Source organism: Pseudopodoces humilis, chromosome 9 (genome assembly GCF_049639895.1).
Source record: "Pseudopodoces humilis isolate 2021_Gansu_Grassland_sample_001 chromosome 9, ASM4963989v1, whole genome shotgun sequence".
In the NCBI taxonomy this organism is placed as follows: Eukaryota; Metazoa; Chordata; class Aves; order Passeriformes; family Paridae; genus Pseudopodoces; species Pseudopodoces humilis.
In genome coordinates this window covers 13,924,648-13,949,842 of record NC_142208.1, presented here as the reverse complement: position 1 = coordinate 13,949,842, position 25,195 = coordinate 13,924,648, and the positions used below count along the sequence as shown (strand labels likewise).

Here is a 25,195-nt window from a genome sequence, read left to right as displayed (position 1 = left end):
TTGAAAGTGACTTAGGCTGGTATCAGGAGACACAGTTATCTTTGCCCATACAGTCCAGTCAAACTGAAGATTTTTTTACTGTATACTTTCTTGTAACCTATATTGTCACCTGAGTAATAAGTAGCTAACTTCCATTCCTGGCTTAGATGCATTTGACTGCTGTGACTCAAAACCTGAACTACTTTCTGGGTAGGAAAACAATTTCAATTACACTGGCTGCCACACTGTTGGCCTGATAGGCCACAAAAACACCAAACCAAAAGAAAAATAAAACAAACCAAAAAACCAAACTAAAACAGACCCCAAAAAAACAAAACACAAGTGCAAGAAAGGTATTGAGACTTAAAAAATGTATTTTTAACTCTTATTATTTTTTTGTGCATTTTTTAGGCACGTGTGATCTTAAAAAATGTTACTAATTCAGATCCTGTGTTTATTCAGCCAACTGCTGCAAGATTTAAAACTTGTATTAGTCCTTTTTATTTTATTGTGTACTATGGCCTAAAGCTAAGACACTATTAATAAAACTGACCATCTAGAGGTAAGGGCAACAGATTCTGTGCTCTGTGGTAAGCTGGCCTTAAATTTGAGCAAATCCTTGAAAATTCTGTGGCATTCAGTGAAAGAGCTGAATTAATTTAAACTGAACTGAACACAACCTTTTAAAAAATAAATCTGCTACATATATGGATAATACTACTCTTAAATATTCAGCCTCTTTTACTTACTTTAATTCAGCGGATTTTTCACTGTCTCCACATAATTTCCGTGTAAAAGGAAAGGCTAATCTACTGGTTCAGACAAAAGGCTTAAGCTCAGATGATCTCCGTTCTGTTTCCTTTTTATCATGTTCTTGCATTTTTCCCTCCATCTGTAAAAAGGAGATGACAGCACTTCACTGCCTCATGATTGTGGAAGGATAAATACATTGATTGTGAGATCTTAAAAATGATCGAGCCAAGTATGTAACTAGGCCAATTTATACAGAGACATTCTTTCAAATTAGGAGTTGGGATATTCTGTCCTGCAGAAGTGTGGAGGAACAGTTTAACTATCATGCTTAAGGTATTTAGTAGTGAAATGGTTAACAAAATATATATACAGGCAATGTTTAGGGTTTAGAGTTAACACCCTATTGAGATGATTGAAAATAGTTCACATCTTGCTGAACTGTCATTTTGAGCTGTCTGCCAATTTAAGAACATATTGCTGCCTCAGTTAACATATGGTTCGAGTTGATACAGTTTTCTGTGCAACCATGAGAGCTAGACACATCATTATATGAAAATGAAAACAAATGGCTGAGTCCTGAGCTTGCTGCTTTAGGTCCCCCCAGTGTAAGCATGAGTTCAAAGCCACCTAGTCTTCCCGTGTGGAGATTCCTGCAGCATGAGAGAGCCCGGGTGTGATGGTGAGCCACAGTACCCTGCTCCTGTGCCACTGGGCTGTGGCATGCAGCCGGCCAGGGGCGTTCCCAGGACAGAGGTTTTACGGTGTGAACACAATGGCAAATGATCCCCTGGGCTGCCCTACCTAATTTGTCAAGATTTAATTAGAATCTGGGATTGGTCGGCCTCCTTTTGGGATTTCTACTCCTTTACTGTGTCATTGGTGTTTCAGATACATTATACTGGGAACTTTAAAGGACTGAACCCCAAGCTGCATCTTAACTGTGTTCTACTACAAGTTAATGCTAGCAGATCAAAGAACAAAGTTTCTAAGGAAACACTTTGTTTAGTGCGCACCATGAGGAAACTTTCAGTATCTGCAGAAGAAAGGCTGAAAAATTTTCCACTGAGTTTATAATGGTTCTGTTCTAGAACACCTGGAAGTTTTTTGCATACTATTCTCTTTTTTTCTGATGTGATAGAAACCCCATAGTTGTGCTACGATTTGTTTTGCTTTGCTTAGTTTAAGTTACAGTTTTACCACTGCATCTTTTTTCTACTTAGGCTAGGTAAATATTGCAATATTTTCAACTCACTTGTTTTCCACATATTTTCATTGCTGAAGTTTCCAATATGTCTCCTTATCATAGCTGGAAAAATATTTACTCCAAACAAATTATATTTAAATTATTTTGAAGGTATGACCAAAGCTGACAAAACCAAAATAAAATGTTGAAGCTGAGATTTCATCTTTTCTTGTGCTGTGGGGCAGATGCAGACCAGAGCGACTCAGGTTATGTGTACAGCATAAAGCTATCCAGATTTGGATAAATGGACTTCTTTCCTTGTACATATGGCTTTGAAACTGGCTTATTTCCCAACATTCTTTTTGACTCAGCTTTCAGATTCAAAGGAATCCAGATATCTGACCAAAACCCATTTAATTTTCTCCTGCCTATTAAAAGTAAGTATTTCTGCAAAATGAAACCACAAATCAGCTCAGGTTTGCTTGTGAGATTGATGAACCGTAATGAATCTTTCGATGAACTCAGTCTAAATTTCAAGCATGTAATAAAATACAAAATCATATCCAAAAGTCGCTTTGAGTGTATCCCTGTATATATCATGATTTTCTTTTTTTTTTTCTTCCTCTTTTGGGTCACTTATTTTGGGGCATTTACCAGCCAGCCAACTGACAGAAATGCCATTTAGCAATCCCACCTGCAGATTGTCTGTGAAAGCACTGGTGGTTTTGCACCACTTGCAGAGACAAGCAGCAAATGGCAGATTTTTGGTGATAAGGTAATGGCAGGGCAGCATTTAATTCTTTGGAGCTGCTGGGGGGCGTAGGCCAAAATCTACCGCTTCTCCACAGCTCAGGTTTTTCCTATATTCTGTTGTCTCCTGTGTGCTCCCTGGATTTGATGAGAGGCTGCTGCTTCCCCCAGAGAATGTTTGTGGTGAGATCCCAGCTTGCTGTGGCTGTGAAGATGATGGGTGGTGCAGGCAGGTTGGGCGTGGCATCAGCCTTACACTGGGAGGATTGCACTAAGCAGGATGCTCACTCCAGTGTTCTTTTCACCCAGGTTGACATTTAACAGTAAACTGATAACTGATTTTAGAAGCAAATTATCTCCTTCTTTCTTTTATGCATAAACCCACATTTTAAAATGGTAGCACAGTGACTGTAGCTGTTAAGCAGAGATGATTGCATCCTAACTGAGGTAATAGACGGATGTGAAGATTTCTGTGTTTGTTACAGAGTGCTACTGTGTTTATATTCTTGTTTGCAACAGGGAACCTGTTGGATTTGTTTTATGAGATCTTCATTTTTGTAGTCTAGATTGCTACCATTAGGCTCAATGCCTCTATTGCTGTACCACTATGCCTTTACCTAGCACAGTGACACTACTTTGTAATTTATGGGTAGTGAGAGGAAAGGAACCAGGATGCATTTCATTGATCTTTCCATGTTGTAAATGTAAAATTCATGTGCATTTTTGTTTGCTTTACGGCTGTTCTCTTTCCTTTTCCTTATTTAATATGCACTTCATACTGTGCCAAGGGGGTCAGTAGGGCAAATCAAGGAGCCAGATGGCTTGCCTCTACCCTAAGGAAACATACCAATATTTAGCTGGCCATTTTCCCAAATAAAGGCAAGACTGGAATCCACAATAAATGGGAGAGTTGGTTAAAGCTGTATCCTCTTCTCAGATTCACAGCTACAACCTCCTTGAGGCATGAGCTTTTTATACTTCACTGCCACTTTCTAGCTTTCTCCAAGTAACTGCATCTTAGAAGATATTAGAGGGGGGTACAGCTCATTTTATTTATGGCCTTTGCACAGTAACAAGTTTCAGTTATTATAATCTGACTGAAATAAGAAACCATAATCCATGGATGAAAAGACAGTGGACAAACTCAGTTAAATCCCTAGTACCCTGAGGACGTATATTTTGTCCATTTCTGGTTTTTTATGTTCCCTTTTTTCTGCTGTTATTCCCAACTTTAACTTTTGAAAAGCCAAGCAGTTTAAGTGGCCGGGCCTGGGGAGCTTATTTGTATGCAGCACAAATTTCAGGATCTGTTCCCAAGCCTGTGCAGAGTGAAAAATGGCCTGCATTTTCTTGATAGCCCATGTGGTTGTAAAGAATAAATGGCTAATGAATTACAGATGAACATTGACGCAAATTAATCTTCCTGATGTCCCTGGGTTATATGGCAGCCATTTAAAAGTTTAATCAATACACTAAAGTTGAAAACATGCAGGCACTGCAGTTGTTTGGATGTAATAAACATCAGAGGGAAACGGGAGGCTTGTACCCAGTCCATGTATCATAATGACAGGTATTTATGTTTAATGGACTAAATATTTTTTATTGGAAGAGAGCAAATGTCAGCTTAACTTTGTAAGCCCCGCATTCAACTTTCCTTTGAGGTTGGTGAGAGACGGCTGACATGTCATTGAAAATGAAATGTAAAAAAACCAATTGAGACAAAGCGAGGATAAGGAGCTGTTTTGCCGACGAGATGTTGCTTTAATGCTCTGCAACTATTCATTAAATAAAATGTAAACTCTACCATTTCAAACGTTGCAGTAAAATGCTTTACTAGGGCAGACTTTTAATGGTTATTAGGGAAAACAAGAGCCAACCACTGCCAAATATTCTTTTCTGGGAAACATTTTATTTGAAAAGTCTTTTCCTGAGTTACAGTTTCAGAAGATTTATAATTTTGGAACAGTCATCTCCCCCTCCCCCTTTCTTTTTTGAGACAAAGGAAAACAGAAAAATAACTTTCAGTGTAACCATTTGATGGTCTTTTTTTTCCCCCCTCTTTGAACTGAGTAATAGCTTTATATAAGCTTCCCGGAGACTTGGATATTAATTGCACTTGAATTAAATAAATTTTAGAGCCATGTGTGTCTAGAACTTAGCCATCATTGCTATAAATGGAGACGGAGGCTTTGCAAGACTGCCACATTCACTAGGCCTGCACAGTTGTGTGACTATAGCAAAGACCACATGAAGTTATTTTCTTTAGGTGAAGAAAAACATTGTTGTCATATCATTTGGTCTTATGACAAGACAGACTTGTTCCCTGTTAAACAAATAATTCAAACACATGGGAGAAAAAGGGAAGAACATCTAATACCAGGTTTCTGTAATCTGTTTTAGCACCCCATTTGTTGGCTGGGTGGACTTTGGTGGTTCAAAGTGGTCTCACAATGCTTTTGGTAATGTGTACTGTGAAACCACATCACAAAAGGAGGATGGTTGAAAGCCTGTGGGTCACTGTTTGCTCTCTTGGCGATTGGCTGAACTGGTTCTCTTGACTTCATCAACTGTCTAAAATATTTCATACATTTAAATAATTGCTCCTAACAGTGCAGTGAGACATCTGGTGAAAGTTTGATTAGTGCCCTCCTATTTTAAGATCTCCAAGCCTTTACCAAAGGCTATTTAAGTACATATATTTAAGTACATACATTTAAGCCAGACAAGTGCATTGGGGGAGTGACAGAAATCTTGTATTATTTCACAGGCAGCCAACATGTATAACTTCTGGTTAGACAGAAATGGTAGGCAGGCCATTTTATTTTCTTCTTTTAACAATTTTATCTCAACATATTTTTATGTTGCATCAGGTTCTACTTAGTTAAGGTGCCCATTAATATTGAATTGTGAATTAAACTGTATTTGCCTCAATAATGTTGTAGATTGATGGTGTCATGTTTATAGGTCATACCCTGCTTCCTGATTGCAAAATAATTGTTGAAGAGCATCTGAAAATGTTGCTTATCTACTCCCTGGATGATGAGCTATTTCCATTTTTGAGCAAACCCAAAAATAAATGTTTACAGCATGAAAAGAAAAAGAATGGAATGTGTACATTGGCCAGACAGTCTGTGAAGGCTGAAGAACTGTGTGGTACAAGACTGAAACCACACAAAAATGGCCTTTTTTTTCCCCTCCCCCTCTTCTGCTACCTTGTCACGTGTCCCAAATACCATAGCCTCTTAGTCTCAAGGACCTAGTATGGCCTAATCTGATGATGTTCCAGACACACAATTTTGTCCTGACCTTATATCCTGCACTAAGGAGTGGGTTACTCTTTCTGTGGTATGGCCTCTCCCTGCTCTGGCTAGAATTTTCCTGGAATGCAGTGCAAGGCAGCCGAGCCACGGCTTCCTGGGTTTTGGCCATTAGAAATGCTCTACTGAGCAGTCCTGAACAGTCTTTGCTGTGAGTGGGGAAGAGGAAGGTTGGAACCTTGCTGCCTTAATAAAGCATCAGACACAGAAGCAGCATTGCAATGTCCTGCTGAACTGAGTTACAGTTTGGTTCAGTTTAAAAAGTTGTCTTTTGTTTCATAAAGCTCAAAGGCAGTTTTCCAAAACTGCTCAAGAGCAGTAAGCTTTAGTGGCAGGTGAAGTAAAACAGCAGGTATCTACAGCAAAACATTAACAAGATTGCACCAGACAGAGGTGGTGCTAGTAGAAAATTGGAGGTAAAGATTGGGGGACATTAGATTGATTCTCTCTGTCAGATGGAAAACTCTCTTTTCAATAACTATTCGCAACAAAATATGAAGTTCTCTGTAAAATGGTACATTGGGGAGCCACCAATGTACCAATGGTACATTGCAAGCCACCACTATCCAACAGACTACTCCAGCAGTAGAAAATTCAATATGTTATTTTCTTGATCAAACTATTATATTTTGATTAAATTAGTCTGAGTCAGATTTTTACAAGAAGCTTGAACTTCAGACAAAGAAATTCCTTTTGTTGGGGTTTCTGAATATTTAAATTCTATAGCAAGGCTGCTGCTATTACAGGTTGAATGGATAAAATAGACATAAAAAAGTAAAAATATCTGCGATAAAGTATTTCTTTTAAAGCAAAAAATGTGACAACTCCACGGCTTCACATTTAAAGTGAGCTTCAATTTCATTGAGAGAAAATATATCTAAGGATTTTTCAATTGACAGAATTATTAGTGATTAAATGTGGCTTTTTGAGAGCAGTTTTGTTTCAGTTCAAAGCCATATATGTACTTATGTCCAGCAATCTCACACAGCTGTCTTGAAGATTTACCAGTCCAGACACACAAATCTACCTGCTCTCCCCTTGCCTTAATCAGTGACAATGAAAGAATTTAATGGTGTTTTATCTGTCCATCACAAAAAATTACTTCTGACTGCTGACTGGGTGTTGTTTTCCAAGGCTGATGCTTACCAAGCATTTAAGTACATATTTGTGTTTCGGTTTTTTCCTGCATAGTACCAGTGCAACAAAGATGCATGGTATGTCTGTCATATATTCAAAATATTTAAATAGTGTTATAAAACTAATGATCTAAAATTAGTTTAATCTAAGTGAAAAAGGAGGTAGGAAACCATGATTTGGCAAAGTACCTTTTTCTTTACTGTGTTCCTTTTAAATTCCTCAGGAGCACAAAAGTGATGTTAGAGGGTGAAAGCAGTTTGAGAATAATGCCAGTCACAGCCTTCTTAAACTGGGAGCCACAGTTCTGACAGCTATTAAAAAAATAAAATAACTTTTGGGTTTGATTTTGTATAATGAGCATATGACAAAAAGGTTTACTTCTATGTTATCCTGCAGGTGTAACTGCTGTCTGTCAATTTATCATGTATTTTATTTTGATGATGAGAGAACACTAGGGAGAATAAAAAATTCTCTTCATCAAAAACCTTAACAGGAAAGAAAAATGTCTCAAGACGATTTCATGTATTGGTGGTTATTTGTGATGGTTAAAAGAATTATCTGAAAACAAAGAAGTCTTTCACAATGAATCTAAACACAAAAGCTTTAATAACATTTACATCTGTGTATCATCCATGTCTCCAAATGCAAGTCATGAATAACACATAAACTTGAGTATATAGGGAACAGAAGTGCTAGCACATCATTTAAAATCCAACACACCCCATCGTCAGTGGAATCAAATACACAGCAGGAATGGTTCCAGTTGATAGACACACAATGAAGTCATTGAAAATGAAAACATATTAATTATGTTCCTAAAGGTTAAGAGAGGAATGGCTGAATTCTATAATCCTGGACTAATATTAGTGCCCCAAATCCATGTACGAAAATCTGTGATGTTTCAAAAATTGTGGAAAATTTTAGTCACACTTATTTTTATCTCACCCGTGACTGACTCTACAGAATGGGGGTAACAGGGAAGAGCAGGAAGTGCAAGACAAAGTAAAAAACAGGGAGAGTTATCAACAAAAAAAGATGTTCTTGGTCCAAACAAGCCACTTGCACTACATGAGCTAATTGTAAGAATAGACCATTTCTAAACTGCAGCTGTTATGTGCTTAAGCAAACCCTGCTGGGAGAACGGCTTTGTAGAACACCTCTCCTTACACTGACACATGGAGTGTCCTTTAACACAGGAATTCAAAGTGCAGTGTATGAGGGAAATCTTCTCTGCTTCCAAATTTTCCTGAGCTTATTATTACAGGATGTGAGCCTAGCTTGTCACTCTGACATAGGCTTCCCTTAAGTGTTTTCTGTTTTCATTATCTTTTTGCCTATGTTAAAACACAACAACCCAGGGTGAATACTGTGTGTGGGTATGTTGGGAAATGAGTAAGGGGGGGCTGAGGGGAAATGCTCGGGTTGTGCGATATAAAATGACAGGTGTCAAAAAAAAACCCCACAAAATACCTAGCTTGGTCACGGTCATTTTCTTTGTATAATATTTTTTGGTTGTCAATGTGGAGTAGTAAGATCACTCATTTCATAGTTAATTTTAGCTGTATTCTTTCTCTACTCTTTTCCCCACCCTCCCTCAAATCCTTATCCAGTCATCTCCTACACAAGGCTACTGCACCTGGGTTCCCAACTCTATTAACTCCATTGTGCTGCTGTGCTGAGCACCCCGATCCTTAACGTCCTTGTGCTAAAACCCAAATCCTCCCAACAGCAAGGGGTTAATTGTCTGTTTTCAATGTACTTTAAAACTCTCAGCTCTTGGGAATGATGTTTCCATGAGGATTGAATGTAATTACAAAATAATATAGGCACTCTGTCTTATTTTCAGGGAATGATACTTAAGTCCTTGCTGATTTTGCTGCATGTGTTTATATTGGGGCTCTTCTTTCAGTGTACTTGATGCAAGGTATTTGCAAATTTGAGCCTCTGGGCTTTAAATGTTGTGCTGCTTCTGCTGTTCCTTATTCACCATAGATTAGGTATAATTGATGACCTGCATTTACAGACATGGGTGGTATACAGATGTAAATGTTATTATAGCTTTTATATTTTATGTTCTTTCTGAAAGATCATTTTGTCTTTGAATAATACTCCTGTTCAGATTTTGGGGGGTTTATCTCTAAAAGAGAATATGAAATGGATATTGCACATCGTATATTTCTTAAAAGTAATTTGGAATTTTAGGGTATGGGATTGGTGGTGACTGATACACTGCCTGGATGAGATATATCCCTTTGAAAATAACAGCGCCAGTACATGCCTGCATCTGTCTAACCTCATAATTCACTTTCACATTGGGTTATGGATGTCTGCATTCAGTGAGTCTATCTTCCCTTTAGGTATTATTTCAGCCCTTTGAGATAATAAGGAAAGTTTAATTGCGTTGTTAATTGATTTTTTGCACAACATTATTACCTTGATTGATTGCAGAGTTGATGAAAATGTTAGACACAGGCAGTGTAAAGTATCAGCCCAGTAAGGAGTGGGAGCCTTGTGGAGAATAGATAACCTTGATGTTAAGAGCTATATCCTTCAGATATGTCTTCCCTTGACATATTGATGGCCCTTGAAAAGGGAAAAGCTGATTGTATGCAGAATGCAATCATTAAACCCACTTCAGCTGGCTGTTGATTAATTTGTTTTTTCCTGAAGGATCTAGTTAAAGAGAAGTCCTCACTAGTATCAACAGCAGCCATTTTCCAGGCTTCAGATTATACTTAACCCTCTCCTAGAAGAAAGAAAAATGAGACTGTCTTGGTTTAGACAGGCAGATTGTCTGCAAACATTCAGTCCAACTGCAATTTGGGGATTATAACACTCACTTTACCCCGTTAACTACTGCTTCCTCTGTGACCTCTCCTCCCCCTGCCTTCAGTATTCAGCTTTGCCACTGCTAGCAGAAAGTCACGTTTGATGTTTTCTGAGTAAGGCCAGTGTCTGTTCTCAGCAGAGATGCCAACAGGGATGTCAAGCTTGTTTTGCCCAAAGACTGAAATACTTCAGTAGCATATAGCTGCTTCCCAGGAGCCTCTCTGAAAGGACCACAGGGTTCACTGCACACACGTAAGTGGTTAAGCTTTCCTTATCCCTGAAAAGATCTTTCTTGTATAATTTTTTGTTATTACTTTTGAGATCTTTGAGGTCTTCTGTAGGGCAGTTTGTGCTGTTCAGCGCTGCCCCAGGCTTAACAGCAGCACTCATGTGCCCTGTTGTTGAACACATTTAACCAAACAGTGGCTGTGTGTGACTGTCTTTCCTGCTGCGAATTCATGTGATGGTCTAATCCCAGACTACCTGCTACCTTCAGAGGACTTTCTGTTTTAATAGCATCTGCTCTGAGAGCAAAGGTGAAGAGTATTGCCTAAATGGCCTTCCTGTGGCAGAAGGGGCTTCCTTGGCTTGTTCTCGGGACTGAGGGACAGCTTCTATCTTAAGCCTTTCTTTTCTTTCTACCAGCAAATGAGTCAACACATCCAAAAAATAAATGCAGCTTTAACCAAGCAATTTAATGCCACTGAGTGTGGTGGAGGTTTTATCCTTCCATTAACCATTTAAAGGACATTTGGTAAAGTAACAGGTTATTGCTTCCTGTTTAGCTTGGTAGTCTCGAAGACAGTCACTCTTTTTTTTTTTGTGCTTCTGAGTGATAACAGTGATCACTGCTGCTTGATTATTTGGCCACATGTGTTTTATTAGGTCCATCGTGAACATTTTGCCAGTGAGCTCCTTTTTCATACAGGGACATGTTAACTTGCAACATAGTCAAGTCTGACAAATTTGAACCAGCCAAATAAGTGAGTAATATTTCAAGCTGTCAAAGCGGCTGAATACTGATTAACTGACACACTCCAAAAGCTCTCACCAATATCCGTGCTCTGGTGGAAAATGTTTACTAAGCAGAATATTTGTTAGAAAGTCTTTAGTGCTTTAACTAAACTTTAATGACTCTGACCCTAATGGAGGGATTTTAACATGCCTTTCAAGCTGCTCCTTAGTCCCCATTTTTTTATCTTTAGCCAGAGCTTCCATAGAGACTAAAAGTGCACCTGTAAAGTATGTTCCACTGGCCACTGTGATTTAACCTTCAGCCCCCTCCCATTAGCATATTTTTTAAAAGGAGGCTGAGGAAGGGGGAAAAGAGTTGAGGATAGAAAACAACGACAGTATTTTGGTTTTCAGTACTGGAGGCAGGCTGGGAACTAGACTATGGCCAGTAACTATATAGCAATAGCAGATGGTGCTGTATGTCATGTAGTATAGAACAAACTTCTACTAAGAGGCAAGCCCAGACTTAGTCCAGAAAACGACATATTTTCTGAATACTTCAAGTGTTTGGATCCAGATGCACCTTTGATTTCACTTGATGCTAAATAGTAATACTGACAGAAGAAGGAAAGGAGCTTCACCCGTTGTGGACTCTGGATGTGTCCTACTAAGTGCCAGATGCCTTCAGCTTCTGCTGGAAATCAAGGGAATCCAGGGCCTTGTAGTATCTGCTTCTCAAAAAGCACGTAGTTTTGTATTAGGAAAAATCATAACAATCCTATCATTAGCAATTACTTAAATTTTTTGTTGTTGTTGTTGATTCTAAGGAAGGGCTTGTGGAAAGGAGCAAGTAATGTCAGACAAAGAAGGCTCCCTTAACTGTATCATAATGTGACAGCAGCACTATTTAATTATGCTGTTTAATTTTGAGAGACTTTCTTTCCCAGCTTTAAAAATAAAAAGCAACTTGTCTTTATTTCAGATGACTCTCTTGAGAAATTTCAAACCAGTTGAGCCAGACTGAATTTTCTATGGCTTTTTTTTCCCTAATGTGAACTCCTGCAGCAGGAACACATTTGAGATCCAAAAGCAAGTTTTACTCATGAGATGAGCCAAATTTATGTCTAAACTCTCCAGAAGGGCCCTGCTGCTCAAATTTTTTTCACATAAGAATTTGTAATTTTATTGGAATGCTTGCAGACTTTCCGAACAATTATTCCAAAAGTTTGCTTTCTGTCCCATAAATCATGGTACATTTGTTTAATTCTATCACAGTTACTAAAAGAACTTACTTCCCTCTTTTTTCCTCTCGCATTTTACTGCTAATGCAATCTGTGCACGGTTAAGGTTTGTGAAGTATGATTTAATTATAGTCACTTTTTGTTTTCCTAATGACCTTGTCACTCTTTATGGTTTATTTCCATTGCTGAGCAGTGTAAGTTTTATTATTAGAATGTAGCCCAAAGTACAGAGCAGCCAGCAGAAAGGCCATTTTTGCATATGTTCACCAAATTAACTGAAAATCTCCTAAATTGTACGGTGAGTGTACACTGGACAGCTGAACTTTCGTATACGGTCATGAAGGGATTTTTAGAACCTCCTTTTCCTCCACCGCTCTGAATATGTAAAAAGTGTCTCTTACATCACTTCAGCGGTCGCAGCGTTGCATTAACAAAAGGTGGTTCAAATTTACGCCGTGAACATGAGAGAATAACAAGTGTCTCCCCGGCCCCGACTGCAATTGGAGCCTTTTGTTCAGAGCTGTGCCCCAGCTCAGCCCGGCAGCAGGAGGGAGGAGAGCTCCTGGGCAGGAGCAGGAAGGAGAGCTCCTGGACACCAGGAAGGAGAGCTCCTGGACACCAGGAAGGAGAGCTCCTGGGCAGCAGGAGGAAGGAGAGCTCCTGGGCAGCAGGAGGAAGGAGAGCTCCTGGGCAGCAGGAGGAAGGAGAGCTCCTGGGCAGCAGCAGGAAGGAGAGCTCCTGGACACCAGGAAGGAGAGCTCCTGGACACCAGGAAGGAGAGCTCCTGGACACCAGGAAGGAGAGCTCCTGGACACCAGGAAGGAGAGCTCCTGGACACCAGGAAGGAGAGCTCCTGGACACCAGGAAGGAGAGCTCCTGGGCAGGAGCAGGAAGGAGAGCTCCTGGACACCAGGAAGGAGAGCTCCTGGGCAGCAGGAGGGCTTGGACAAGGCGGCGGGGCTGTGCAAGGCGGGCTCGGCGCGGCTCGGCGGGGCTGGCACAAAGAACTGCTGCCCCCTAGTGCCCGCGGGCCCGCCCGCACCGCTCCCCAGGGAGGGGCGGCGCTCGCTGCCGGAGCGCGGCCTGTGCCGGGCGATCCCAGCCTTTCCCTCCCTCTTTACTCTCATTTAGAGCAGAAATGAGAGCCTGAGACACCTGGAGAAGGGTTTTCATGACTAAAAGGACTCTCCCTTCCTCCATCTCCTTTGAGTGCATTCAATATACACAAATGTAAGCATCGGTCCACCCCTAAAATACTGCACACTGATGCTTTCTGTGCACTTGGGTTTCTTTGATTACAGTGTCTAGCAAACTCTAAAATGTATGACTCTGAGTTACTGAAAATAAAAATAAAAATCTGCTTTAATTTTTCAACATATTTCAGCACAAGTATTTATTTAATAAAGTCAGCATTAATCTCTCTGCGTGACAGTAACAGTGCAAAACCGGTCAAGGTGCACTGAAGAGACAAAAGCATTTGGTTTAGGGGTTTTGTTTGTTTGTGTATTTTTGTTGTGTGCTTTTTGTTTCATTTTCATTAGAAAGAGACATTCCAACCCCTCCACGTATTTCTCTGACGATAGTTACAATGAGCACGGAAAGATTCCAGAGAAATCCCAAGTGCAGAACCTTAAATTGTAACAATGATACCCAGAGGAGTATGGAACTGGTTAATGATTTAAAGTATTATGCCCTAAATGCTCCTATTTTAGCCAACAGTAGAGAATCTGTAGACAGCACATGCCCAGATCAAAGCTGATCATGTCAATGTCATTCAAGGAGGGAAGGATACCCTCCTTTCCCCCTGCTCTCCCCCCTACCCTTTTTTTAAACAAAGTATGACATCTGAGGAACAGTGTGTTGATTGTTCCACTGCCAGGATACGCATAATGGAAACATTAGCTCCAAGATAACTTTTAATCTGTCAGCCTAATGGCTCCTTAATGTGTAGAGGGCTTTAAATGTATGTCAGCCAGGGCTGTATAAAGTAATATAGTTTGTGGCCTGAATGGATCTAGATGACTCTGCACCATGGCACAATATGGTTTATTATTAAGTATCAGCTCATCAGCTTATTCCCACGGACTTGGACAAGCTTCTCAATTTTCCAGTAACAGATTATGTGAGAAAAAGCTTGCAGTGCATTTTTTTTTTTTTTTTTTTACTTTTTCTTCCTCCACGTCACCCCCACCCCCCCTTCCAAATTACGAGTTTCTTCCCTAGTTGCACTGGGAGCCCTGAAGTGTATTTACAGCAGGCTGCACTTTATCACACATCAGCTTGACTGCTAGTTTACACTGAACATTTATGCAGCTTCCTTGGCCCAGGATGCAAACTTCACATCTTTGTATTCCTATCACCTTCACTGCAAATTTTTCCAACGTCCCCTCCCTGCTGACTGCTTTGCTCCCCCCTCCCTTGCTCTCACTTCCCTACATACTCCCCCCTTTTTCCCCCTTCCCACAAACAGGCCAGCGAGACTTGACATGTCGCAGCACTTGTCTGTGCAGGATACTTGCAATAATTCAGTGTGTTAGTTTGCCTTCTGTGAATCCTCTCTAGCTTAGGTGTATAATTCCAACGCCGTCGCTGTAGACTGAATACAGATTTGATTTTATGCCTTTCAGTAACCTGAAAGACCATTTTGTGCCCCATGCTGTAGGGTGTCCAGAGGAAAATGCTATCATTTTTCGGCATCCCTGTGCAGGGAGCAGAGCAAAGAGGTAATTCATCTCTTCTGAATGGGAAGGTTACCTTCCTTGAATGTTGTTACCCCCAGAGGGAGGGGGGAATCAGGATCAGCAGTTTGCTACTGAAGATATGTCTTCTTTTGCAGGAAACCTGCAATGGACCCCAATCCCTAATTCACAGGGGCCTCTTTGGGAGTACTTGGGGGACCGCTCTGTGAGTACTGTGGCCATGGTGAAGGAATTTTGCCTTAGCCACAGCTAGCTCTATCCCCAGCCTTCTCAAGCATAACCTCACCCCTTTATGCATAGCTACTTTTTGAGAAATTATACATCGTTTTTGCTTTCATTTAGTGTTTCTATCCTCTTAAAAATAAATTAACTAGTGTATAACATATAGTTAATACTTGTGTGTTTGTTATGTTAGCACTTGTGAGTATGTTTTGATAATATTTTAGGGAATTTATCTGGGCTTGTTTCTTGCTGTGATATTTCAGGTCTTTTTAAAATTCTTTTCTACAGCATTTAGCTGTGGCACAGTCAAAGGCATTCATATTTGTTGCATTCTCCTCTTTCTGCTGCTCCTTCTTCTCTGATTTAAGGAGTCAAGATCCAGTGTCTTGACTCCAGCTGGGAGCAATCTGGAAACTGTGGTTACAACAAGCAGATTAAATGGCAGCAGCCAGAGAACCCATCACATTAGCAAGGACAGCTGCAACTCTTCTATTCTTTTCCTGCGTCTCGTTGCAGTTTGTGAGCCCAGTCCTCCCCATGCTGGCAGTGCCAGTTTGTTTGCTGGGGCAGAGTGCAGGTCTGAGTGGATCTCTCTGGGTTACACACTTGGGGAGTACCTGGTGACCCAGACAATCCTTTACACCTTTTCTTGTCTTCCAAGGGATCTTCTCAGATTCCTGTGTCAGAGAATTCGTAGGCTGGATCGTATTCAATAGGAACAATTATTCTGTTTCACCAAAAGGACCTGAAAATAAGTTGTCAACCTGACAACTAGTTAAAGTTGTTAGAATTTCCAGGTAGATAAATACAAAGTAAAAAATTACTAAGCTCCTGTACTAACAGATTTGCTTTTGAGTTGGTTTTTTTTTGTTTGTTTTTTTTTTGTTTGGTTGGTTTTTTTTTATTTACCCGGCTTTACATATCCCTTAGATGAAAATATTTTTAAGACTTTTAAATTAACTTGACTCGTGGAGGTGTTTTGCCTAAATCAGTAGCAAAGTAGACTTCAAATTGTTCATAGATAGGTATTTATTCTCCTCTAAATGTTGTCAGCAGGGAATTACTTTCTTTTATAGGAAGTTTATATTAATATTTAAGGGAATTTCAGAGCTTCTGTTCATTAATTGTAGAATATGCCCAAGTGCCTATGAAAAAAATGATAATGGTATTGATATTTCATCCTGAAGGGTCTCAAAACAATTTACAGATTGGTAGTATAACCACACTGAAATACACCCAGCTTCTTGGTGGAACATGGCAGCTGTTTAATAGCCCATAGCAAAACTATGCAACAGCAGGTTGTGCAAAAAGAGATGAATATGGATCAAATACAAATTGGCAGTGGAGGATTTAGGTACTGTGCTCTAATTAAAGTTAGGTGAAGTGGAATTCCACTAGAACACTGAGTCTGTGTATGGAGTGCTACACTTTATCTGACCACAGCTCCTGGTACCAGGCCCCGTGCTTAGTCCATGTGAAAGACAGGCAGAAGGCTGTTAGCTGAAATGTACTCCCTATGGATACTGCAGACCAGTGTTTGACAAACAAATTTAATTGTGAACACTTTGCTGCTTTCACTTGCAGAGGGGCTTATTAAAAACATTTGATGTTAAAATGGGTGCCTGGTGGGGATGTTGGGCAGATGTGGCAATAGGTTTTGATGGGGGTGGCAAAATTTTTGGCTTGACTACTTAGTTTTAGTAATTATTTTTTAAAGAAAACTGAATGCTACTGGAGGAAGCTGTGTTGCTGGAAGCTGCCCAAGTTGTGATGACTGAGAGGTGGGTTTTTCTAAATGTCGAGTATTAATGTGGTAGGAAAAAGATGCTGCCCAACAACAATTCCCTTAGATCACTGTCAGCTTGAGAAGAATTTTGACCTGTAACTAAGGCTGTATGATCTATAGTTCTAACACTTCCCATTGCAACTTGTTTTTGACACTTCTGATGTAATACATCTGCAAACCTTTATTTGCTCTAACAAAGCGTATAGGGGTCTAAAAGCACCAAAGCTCTCTGCAAAATATGCCCGATTTAAAAGGAGCTAACATGACTTTGAACTTTTTCAAATGCTTTAGTATACACATATGTATTTATTTATTTATTTGGATAATTGGGTTTTCCCTCAGCTAAGGAAAAGCTGGTGTTGCTGACATTACAATGTGTTTGTGAAGAAAGACTGATACCACAGCACACGCAAGCAACTGCAAGGTCATTACTTACCCAGCATAATTAGAACATCCATTCCAAAGGGTGGAAACATTTAAAAGATAAAGAGTGAATTTAAAAATGATTCTTCCCAATGCATTTTTTTCATAATTATAGTTTTAACAGCTTGTGGTGATGGTAGAATCAGCTACTTAAGAAAAATTAGATGCCTCATTCAGGGAAGATGATCCCTCAAGAGACCTTGTGTTGTCATTCCTTAAGAACCTCGAGCAGAAACCTCATTCTGGATGCTGTGTATTGTTTTGATGTATAGGGGGTATACATAGCTTATTATGGCCAATGCTGGATATTTTAATTAAAAACAGAAGAATAACCACAGATGTATTGTTTTCCCCTCATTCTTTCCCTTGTCTTGTGCAAAAGAACAAGTGTAGTCCCAGCCCTGCAAGGAAAGAATACCATGGCAGCTAGGCAGAAAAAAAGCAGTAGCTTTCCTAAATTCACATGTGACATATCTTAGCATCAAAATTCTCATTGCGGCACACAAACATTTTGCAGTTCTCTGAGCTTTCTGTAGTTGCCAAAGGGAGGTGGGACATAAAGAGGAAAAACAAAGCAAAACAAATAACCAAGCCAGTCACCACATTTAATTTATGAGCAAGATTATTGTTTTACAAATAACCTTCATGATAAACAAGGTCTCATGGCAACATTTTCAACTGTGCTTTTATCAAGGCTCTCTGAGCAGCGTGTGTAATATGCCTGGCAATCGAATCACAGCTGTGTGCCTGGGTAGGGAATCTCTGCGGAGACAACACTTCCTTAATTTAAACAATTGTAGGCTGCAGGATTTCAAAAATTTCAGCTGACTTTAACTGTCACTAGCCCAAGCACCTTTATCCCCAGGCGAGCAGCAGCAGCTGGATTTCATTTCCTGCTGCCAGACTGTCCGACATCTTTGCTGAACATCCCGGGAACAGAGCGTCTTTACTTTAAGGATTTTATTCAAGGTGACAGCTCCTCACACTTTAGCGTTCAGATCACCTCAAGTAGCTGAGATATCAGTGAAAATGAGAGCACTTCTCCAGCAAACTCCAAATTTAGATTGACTGAGGTTATCCTTAGGCCTCTAGACCCAGCCTCCATGACAGCACAGGCCTGCCAGTAACTTTAAAACTACAGTGGAGTTTGTAATGATGTCTGGGGAGAAATATTCTGCCAGAGCAGTGGAGGATACTATAAGCGATAGGAAATGATGTCAGATTTAGTTAGGACTGGAGACAGTGTTAGAATATACTTGGCATAATATGGCACCGGTATCTCTGTCAGCATCTCTGTTTTCTGTCACCGCACACAATCCCAGGCCTGTCTGTAGCCCTGACAGTGTCTTTTCAGATCAGGTTATTGCCAACTTGGAGACTGGCTCAGCGCAGCACCATACAGCCCCCTTTGTTTGAAGTCTGCCCTTTTGTCATTAATGCACTCGATGTCTATTTAAATCTGACGGTGAATACAGTATCTGTTTTCCTGTCAGGAGATCATTGACAATATTAATACCTCATGTCCTTGCCTCATTTTCTAAGCACTGACACCTAGCTATAGTCTCCAGCATTCATCAAACAGCACTCTCTCACCAGTATCTCTATAAACAGTCTTGCTTCCTTGCAGTCCTTAAGAAATGCAGTAGACCTCAAACAAGACTTTTATCACTGCCAGTGAAAAAGGAGTGCAAAGAATGTCGTTAATAAACTGCTCATATCCTTTGCATTTAGAGCTCTAAATGGCCTTGTTACCAACATGGGATATCTGCTTAGGGAAAGAGAAACTTGGTCTTCATTAGACTCTTGTTTAGGAATGCTGTTATCATCTTTTGCATGTGGAAACCGCCTCACTAGTGAAATTATTGAAATTGAAATTATTGAAGAAAGCTCTGTGCTGGGGGGGGGAAATGATCAGGCACTGCACCATTTGTATTATCCTGAAGAGGAACATTTCTCACAACAAATGACAGGTCTATCAATTTCCCCACCCCAGCCCTCAGTGGAACGTGTTGCCATCATGGTGTTCTAGAGAGGAAGAAGAGCATGTGCTAACATTAATATCTCGTGACCCATGCCTTCCCAAGATTTAGTAGATTATCTTATGTATCTTTTCTGTATCCAGACATTATACTGGAAAACAATGGACACAGAATATAAAAGCTTGCATAGTTAATTCATACTGCAGGTGGGCACAGCAACGGCTGTATGAGCTCTGGAAATCTAAAACAAGAAAGGGCTGAGGATCTGCTCCTCCCCTTTCGTTACCCTTGATGTAAGGCAGTGTTCGTCTCCTTTGGGCTAGGTTGTGTTTGCCCTTACAGGGGTGAGCTGGATAGTTCAGTGCTCTGGTAAGACACTCTCAAGGCAGAGGAGACCCTTCCACCTTCTTTCTGCTCATGGGAGATGACTTTAATTTGACTATACATGTCTGAGGGCTCAAAGAACAGCTCTGCTAGTAAAATTTAGCATCTTTGAGGATGTTCACAGGTGGGATGTGACTGTGAACTTACACATTCACATACCTCTTAGTACCACCAGAGGGGATGCTTTTGAATACGGTAGTGAGATTATTTGCAGGTATGTGTGTCTCACCCACAGCAGTTAAGGCTTCCTGAGGCATCTTTCTGCCAGTACTCACTGTGAATAATGTGCCTTGCCTCCCAAAACCAGTATTATGGCTAATTATTGAAAGCATCCTGCACATGCCAATATTTAGCATAATTAAATTATATCTTGCTCATGGGATGTTGCAATGTTTGGAGAGATACTTTGGAAATGTTTTTATTAAATATTTGTTTGTATGTGTAAAAATGCAGGAGTCTGGGGAGGCCAACTGTTCTAGCCCATGTCTGTCAATGGGTTCCCATGTAGATTTCAGCCACTCACTTCGGTTCTCTGTCACTGAAAACAAGGATGGTTTAGGTGCTTGCAGTGTGACTTGGGGGAAGTTTGACAGGTTTTTCCAAGATCCACATTAAACTGGAATTATTTGCTTTATATTATTATTTTGGTTTATTTTTCTTTTTGGTTTCATTCATCAGGAAAACACATAGCAGGAAGATAGCAGAGAGCACAAAATATAAGTCCAAACTTTCTGGTTTTTTTAGAAGCAGGAGAGAGATACTGTGATTTAAAACCCACTGTATGATGTTTCAGTGTTATGCAGGTCTAGTTTTGAAGACACTTGTGGATGTACTTTTAACAGGATAGGTCATGTAGGTATTTGACCACATTTTTCCAGTGGGTTCAAAACTGCTGATTGAAATGGCAATACTGAATATGTGAAATGCACAAACTTTCTTTTGCAGGACAAGGGAAAACTGCTCCTTTCCCTCCTTCAAATTGCCCAAGTTATGTGCTTCATTGCATATTATTCTACTTCAATCCTAACTGTAATTAATTTCCTTTTTATTGTAGGCATTTTGGGGAAATGTCGCTACATTTACTATGGAAAACACTCCGAGGGCAACAGATTCATCCGAGATGACCAGCTATAAAACACAGTGCTGTTTTGTGCCTCTTCAGTCCCTCCACATGAGAAGCACAAATCACATCTACATTTTAAGCATGTAACTAAAGTCCTCTAGTGCCTTCTGCTGACTTTGCCAAGCCTGTCAAGATCATCCTTCTATCTTAGTCTGAGTAGTCACATAGAGATTGACATGATTGCCTTTAAGCAGGTCCCATCCACCAGTGTGACAGGCAGCTGCAGCCAAGCAGCCGGCCTGACAGGAGGAGCGCCGTGATGGATTGCCTGGTCTGAGTGCTGCTCGCAGGAGAGCAGGGGTCACACCTGGGGCTGGACTGAGCCTGCTCCATCCGTGGCGCCTCCGCAAAAGCACCGCGTTTATCTCTGCCTGGCCTGTTGAGAGAAAGTGGATGCTGATATCAAAGTGTTTATAAAAGAGAGAGGCTTTAATTTCAGATGAAAAAGCCCTTATCTGTTCTTATTTTTTTCCCTGTGAATTAAGTGCTTGTGTTTCTATCATCTCATACATGCTTACACAAATCCTTTCACAGTTTGGTGGTACACTCATCCACCCCCAAATGGATTCTTTTTCCTTTCAGCAGGGAAAAATATATATCCTGAAAACATTTTGGCCATGCAAAGCACTGTCAATTGGTATGGATGTTTATATGCAAAGGAAAAGGATTTAAGCAATTTCCCAAACAAATTTTTCTAATTCTTGAATGGCATCTCATCGTTTACTAGCTCTTACCTTCAGAAAAGTGAACATTTCTTTATGCTGTAAAATCATGTCATAGCTTAACTGTTTACACTTGGAAGAAGTCCTCATTAGTGATGTTGACAGTGTGTATTATTCTTGGTTTATTGCACAAGCTATTTTTAACTTGGAGGGATTACGTTTAGAATTAAATGCTTAAATTTGGGGAAAAAACTGCTTAAAAGGAATGATATGAATCTGCCACCAGATGGGTATGATTATTCAGAGAGGAGAAAAGTCAACAAAAGTAACTGGTGGAATTGAAATAATTAGCAGCTTTACTAATATATTAGAGAGATGAGTTCTGAATAATCCTTTTTGGTATCTATGTAAGAAAGTCTACTCTCAAATTTTCAGTCAAAAAAATAAAAAGGCATAGCAAAGTTCCTGCTTTTCTGATAAAGAGGTTGAACATATTCACAATCATGAACTTGTTGCTATGGAAAAAAAAGTCCCATACTTTATGCATTAAATTCTACTTGATACAATGGGATTGGCCAAGGAATATGCAAAAAATTCTGACCTCTGTTCCAAACCCATTCATATGGATCCCAGTTGAGAGCTATCAAGCTGCCAAGCCATTCTTGGTTTGTTTGAAATTACTTGGTGGTCTTTATTCACTTTCCTGGTTAAAAAAAATACCAGTTTTTAGAAACTGTCTACCTTGGGGGCTTTTATTAGCTGGAATCACAGGTGGAAGTGAACTGGACATGGAAGCCAGTCGTGAAGGCAGATGTGACATGAAATAGTGAGGCATTGGCTGAGTGCCGAAGGAAAGCTTGCTGCTGCTCAGCATTTTAGGCCTCACTTAGTAAACGGAAGCCTTTGCTCACTCTGAAAGCATATAATAAATCTTTGACAGATACTTAAAATCACTGATGAGCATAGAACGATCTAGTTCACACCAGTTGTAGTTCAAATTGAGCTCTGAACTGTTTGATTGGTGTCTGGAAAGCATGTTTTAGCCACTTGTCATGCTTCTTCTAATGTCATATATGACTACAAATGAAATGCCAATTCACATTACAAGTCCAGGGAGATACCAGATAAAGGAAAACTACATGCCTTTTTCTTTAATAAAAGATATTAATAGAAATATTTAGGGCACTTGTCGTCTGTTTTGGTTACCAAAATAACAGCAAGCTTAGTTTGTTCCTATCATGATGTCTGTTTTGAAGACTCCACACATTTTGGCTATGGCAATGTTACAGGCAGCAGGATTTGGAATAGGGGTGTTTAGAATAACCTAATGTCACTTTCAGTCTGTTTCCATATATGTTCTTGTCTTTATAAAAGGCTTTAACCCTGCCTCAAACAATAAACAGCACTTGCAAACTGACCGCATGATTTTTCCATCTTTATTTTGCTTGTTTACTTTTCCTAATGTCAAAACCATTTGTATCATTTTCAGGAGTGTTTTCTTCCTAGCAAAGCTTTGGAGGCAAAAATATTTTTGGAATGAAATTTGAACAAATTCTCTTCCACTTTGGATTTTGTTTTCACTTGGGGGATTATAGACCTAGAATTAAATATGGTAAAGCCCTAATTAAAAACTGCTTAAAAGGAAATTCACACTAAATGTCTCTGATTCTGGAAAATCCAAAAGAAAATCTGTGAATAATTATATGCTATTACTAACATATTAGGATATTATTTTAAAACATGCATGGATGTGAATTACTGTTTATGCAAACATCTTTTTTCTTTTTAAATATTCAGGGCATTTTTTTGTCAGATGTATTCTGCTGAAATTCTGGTTCAAGAGATGGTAGAATTTTCACACCTGGAGTTGCTACCTATACTTGGTTCTTTCCTAAATGGGAACTGTGCCTGAATTTCTTAAGTGAACTATCATTTAGGATGACTGTAACAGTAGAGTAATCTAGGAAGAGATTCCACTCTCTTTCCTTTGCTCCTCTTTCTCCATATGTGGCACATTTTTGCCTCTCAAGATTAACTAGGCTATTAAAAGTAAAATATTTTCCTACAAAGTTAAAAAAATTGAAAATATGTATATTTCAAAGGAACCACTCCAGTTTTAGTTCTTTGTGTTGAAACAAGAAAAAATTGGCCAACCATGTTTCTTGGCAATTAAAAACAGAGATCTGAGGTATCCTTGAGTAAGTAATCTTCAAATACTACAAATTTAAAAAAAAAATTGTTCAAAGTTCAAACTTCTTTGGTTCAGTCTTGAGATGACCTTTGCCCTTTGTCAGACATCACATGTCTTCACAAAGACTAGGAGGCAAATGTTTTTACTAGGAGATGCCTATAGAAGCTATGCTTACTACATTTCTAACATTCATGTATTGAAAATGTTAATCCTTAACCTTAAAATTAAAAACAAGGAAAAGATCCAAACTAGAAATTCACTTCAACGTTACAAAGATAAATGACCTTCAGTGAAAATCCTGCTGTTATGGATACACAAACCTAACTTTAGAGCACATTGGCTCTAATTGAATCTGTTGCATGCATAAATGATTTATGGGATTGCTGAAAGTATGTCACCACTGAAGCCACCTTTTTCTCCTTTCTTAGGGCTGAGTCTCACACTACTTACTCTAGTATTTGCCTTACTCAAACTGTGAGTCTCTTTGAAGTCAGTGTGCTAGCCATGAAAATTAGAGTTACTAAGTTTTGGAAGGCTGATAGGCAGCCCTTTTAAATACATTTGTTCTTTGAGCAGATCATTACTTGATTGCTGAGTGTTTGATTCTTACATCTTTACAGATGAGAAATCACTGTGTGCTGGTGTACCATTGCTCCCATTTAAGACAGAAGAAAGAAAAAAAAACTGTCTATGCTTTTGAAAATGCTTTCTGTAAATTACAGGGTCCATTTGCTGGCAGTGGATGTATTAATATTTTTTATTCCTGCCAACAGTATGAGTATGTTGGGAAATGTTTGCCCCCAGCAGAACTTTGCTGGACGCAGCCTTTGTGGTGAAGTTCTGAATCAGCCCATTTTATACTGACTCACATTGAGTCTTACCACATATTTCTTCTTAATGTGGTGTGATAGTTGGCACATGAATCCCTGCTTGCCCACTTTGGGAAAGTTTATTGTCTTTATTCTGTAGATCAGTCTGTCTTTTTGCTTTGTTGAATGGTTGGCACATGTGAAAGACACAGATGAAATTCAGCTTTCCAGAGGTGTAACCAAATAGCCAAATTGACTCTTCATGTTTGACATGGATATCTAAGTATCCATTTGCAGGCTCAGTACGCAGAATCTTACAGTAAATCAAGTGATCAGAAGTCAGAGGTCTTGCATGGCCTGCTAGCTGCTGTCCTCTGTTCCTAAAGATCTCTAGCTGTGTCCTTGTCTGCTTGAATTGCCATCTCATTGCACTGCAAGCGATGGCACAAAATAGGTAAATGCTCCCCTTTTGTTTTAAAGTGAAATTTCTGCTTCTCTGCCCATAGTGTAACAATTGAAATGCAGAGTTTGCTTTTTCAGTGGTTTTATATGTACACATGGTAAGTGTTACATCTCACTGGCTAGTCTTTTTTCTGGCATTTAGTTAAAATCTGTTTTCCCCAGTCTTTTCTGCTCCTAGTAATGGGAATAAAACAAGCAACATACAATTGTGAGAAAACAAGCATTTAAAAATATCACTATGGGACCATGCCTACGCTAACAACTGTGGGACAGGTGAGCATTGTTATTTACAAACAAGCTAAATGGATTGAG

The 25,195-nt window shown here is 39.6% G+C and overlaps 1 protein-coding gene across 1 annotated transcript in view; it reads left to right on the top strand.

The window, feature by feature from the left end:
• The window catches only part of LRMDA (leucine rich melanocyte differentiation associated), a 616,838-nt gene extending 593,999 nt beyond the window's left edge, over positions 1-22,839 (top strand). The window contains exon 7 of the mRNA XM_005520506.3: positions 20,691-22,839. Within this exon, the coding sequence (XP_005520563.1) occupies positions 20,691-20,770 (80 nt within the window). The 3' untranslated portion in view covers positions 20,771-22,839. The remainder of the gene's footprint in view (positions 1-20,690) is intronic.
• Positions 22,840-25,195: the final 2,356 nt, after the last annotated feature.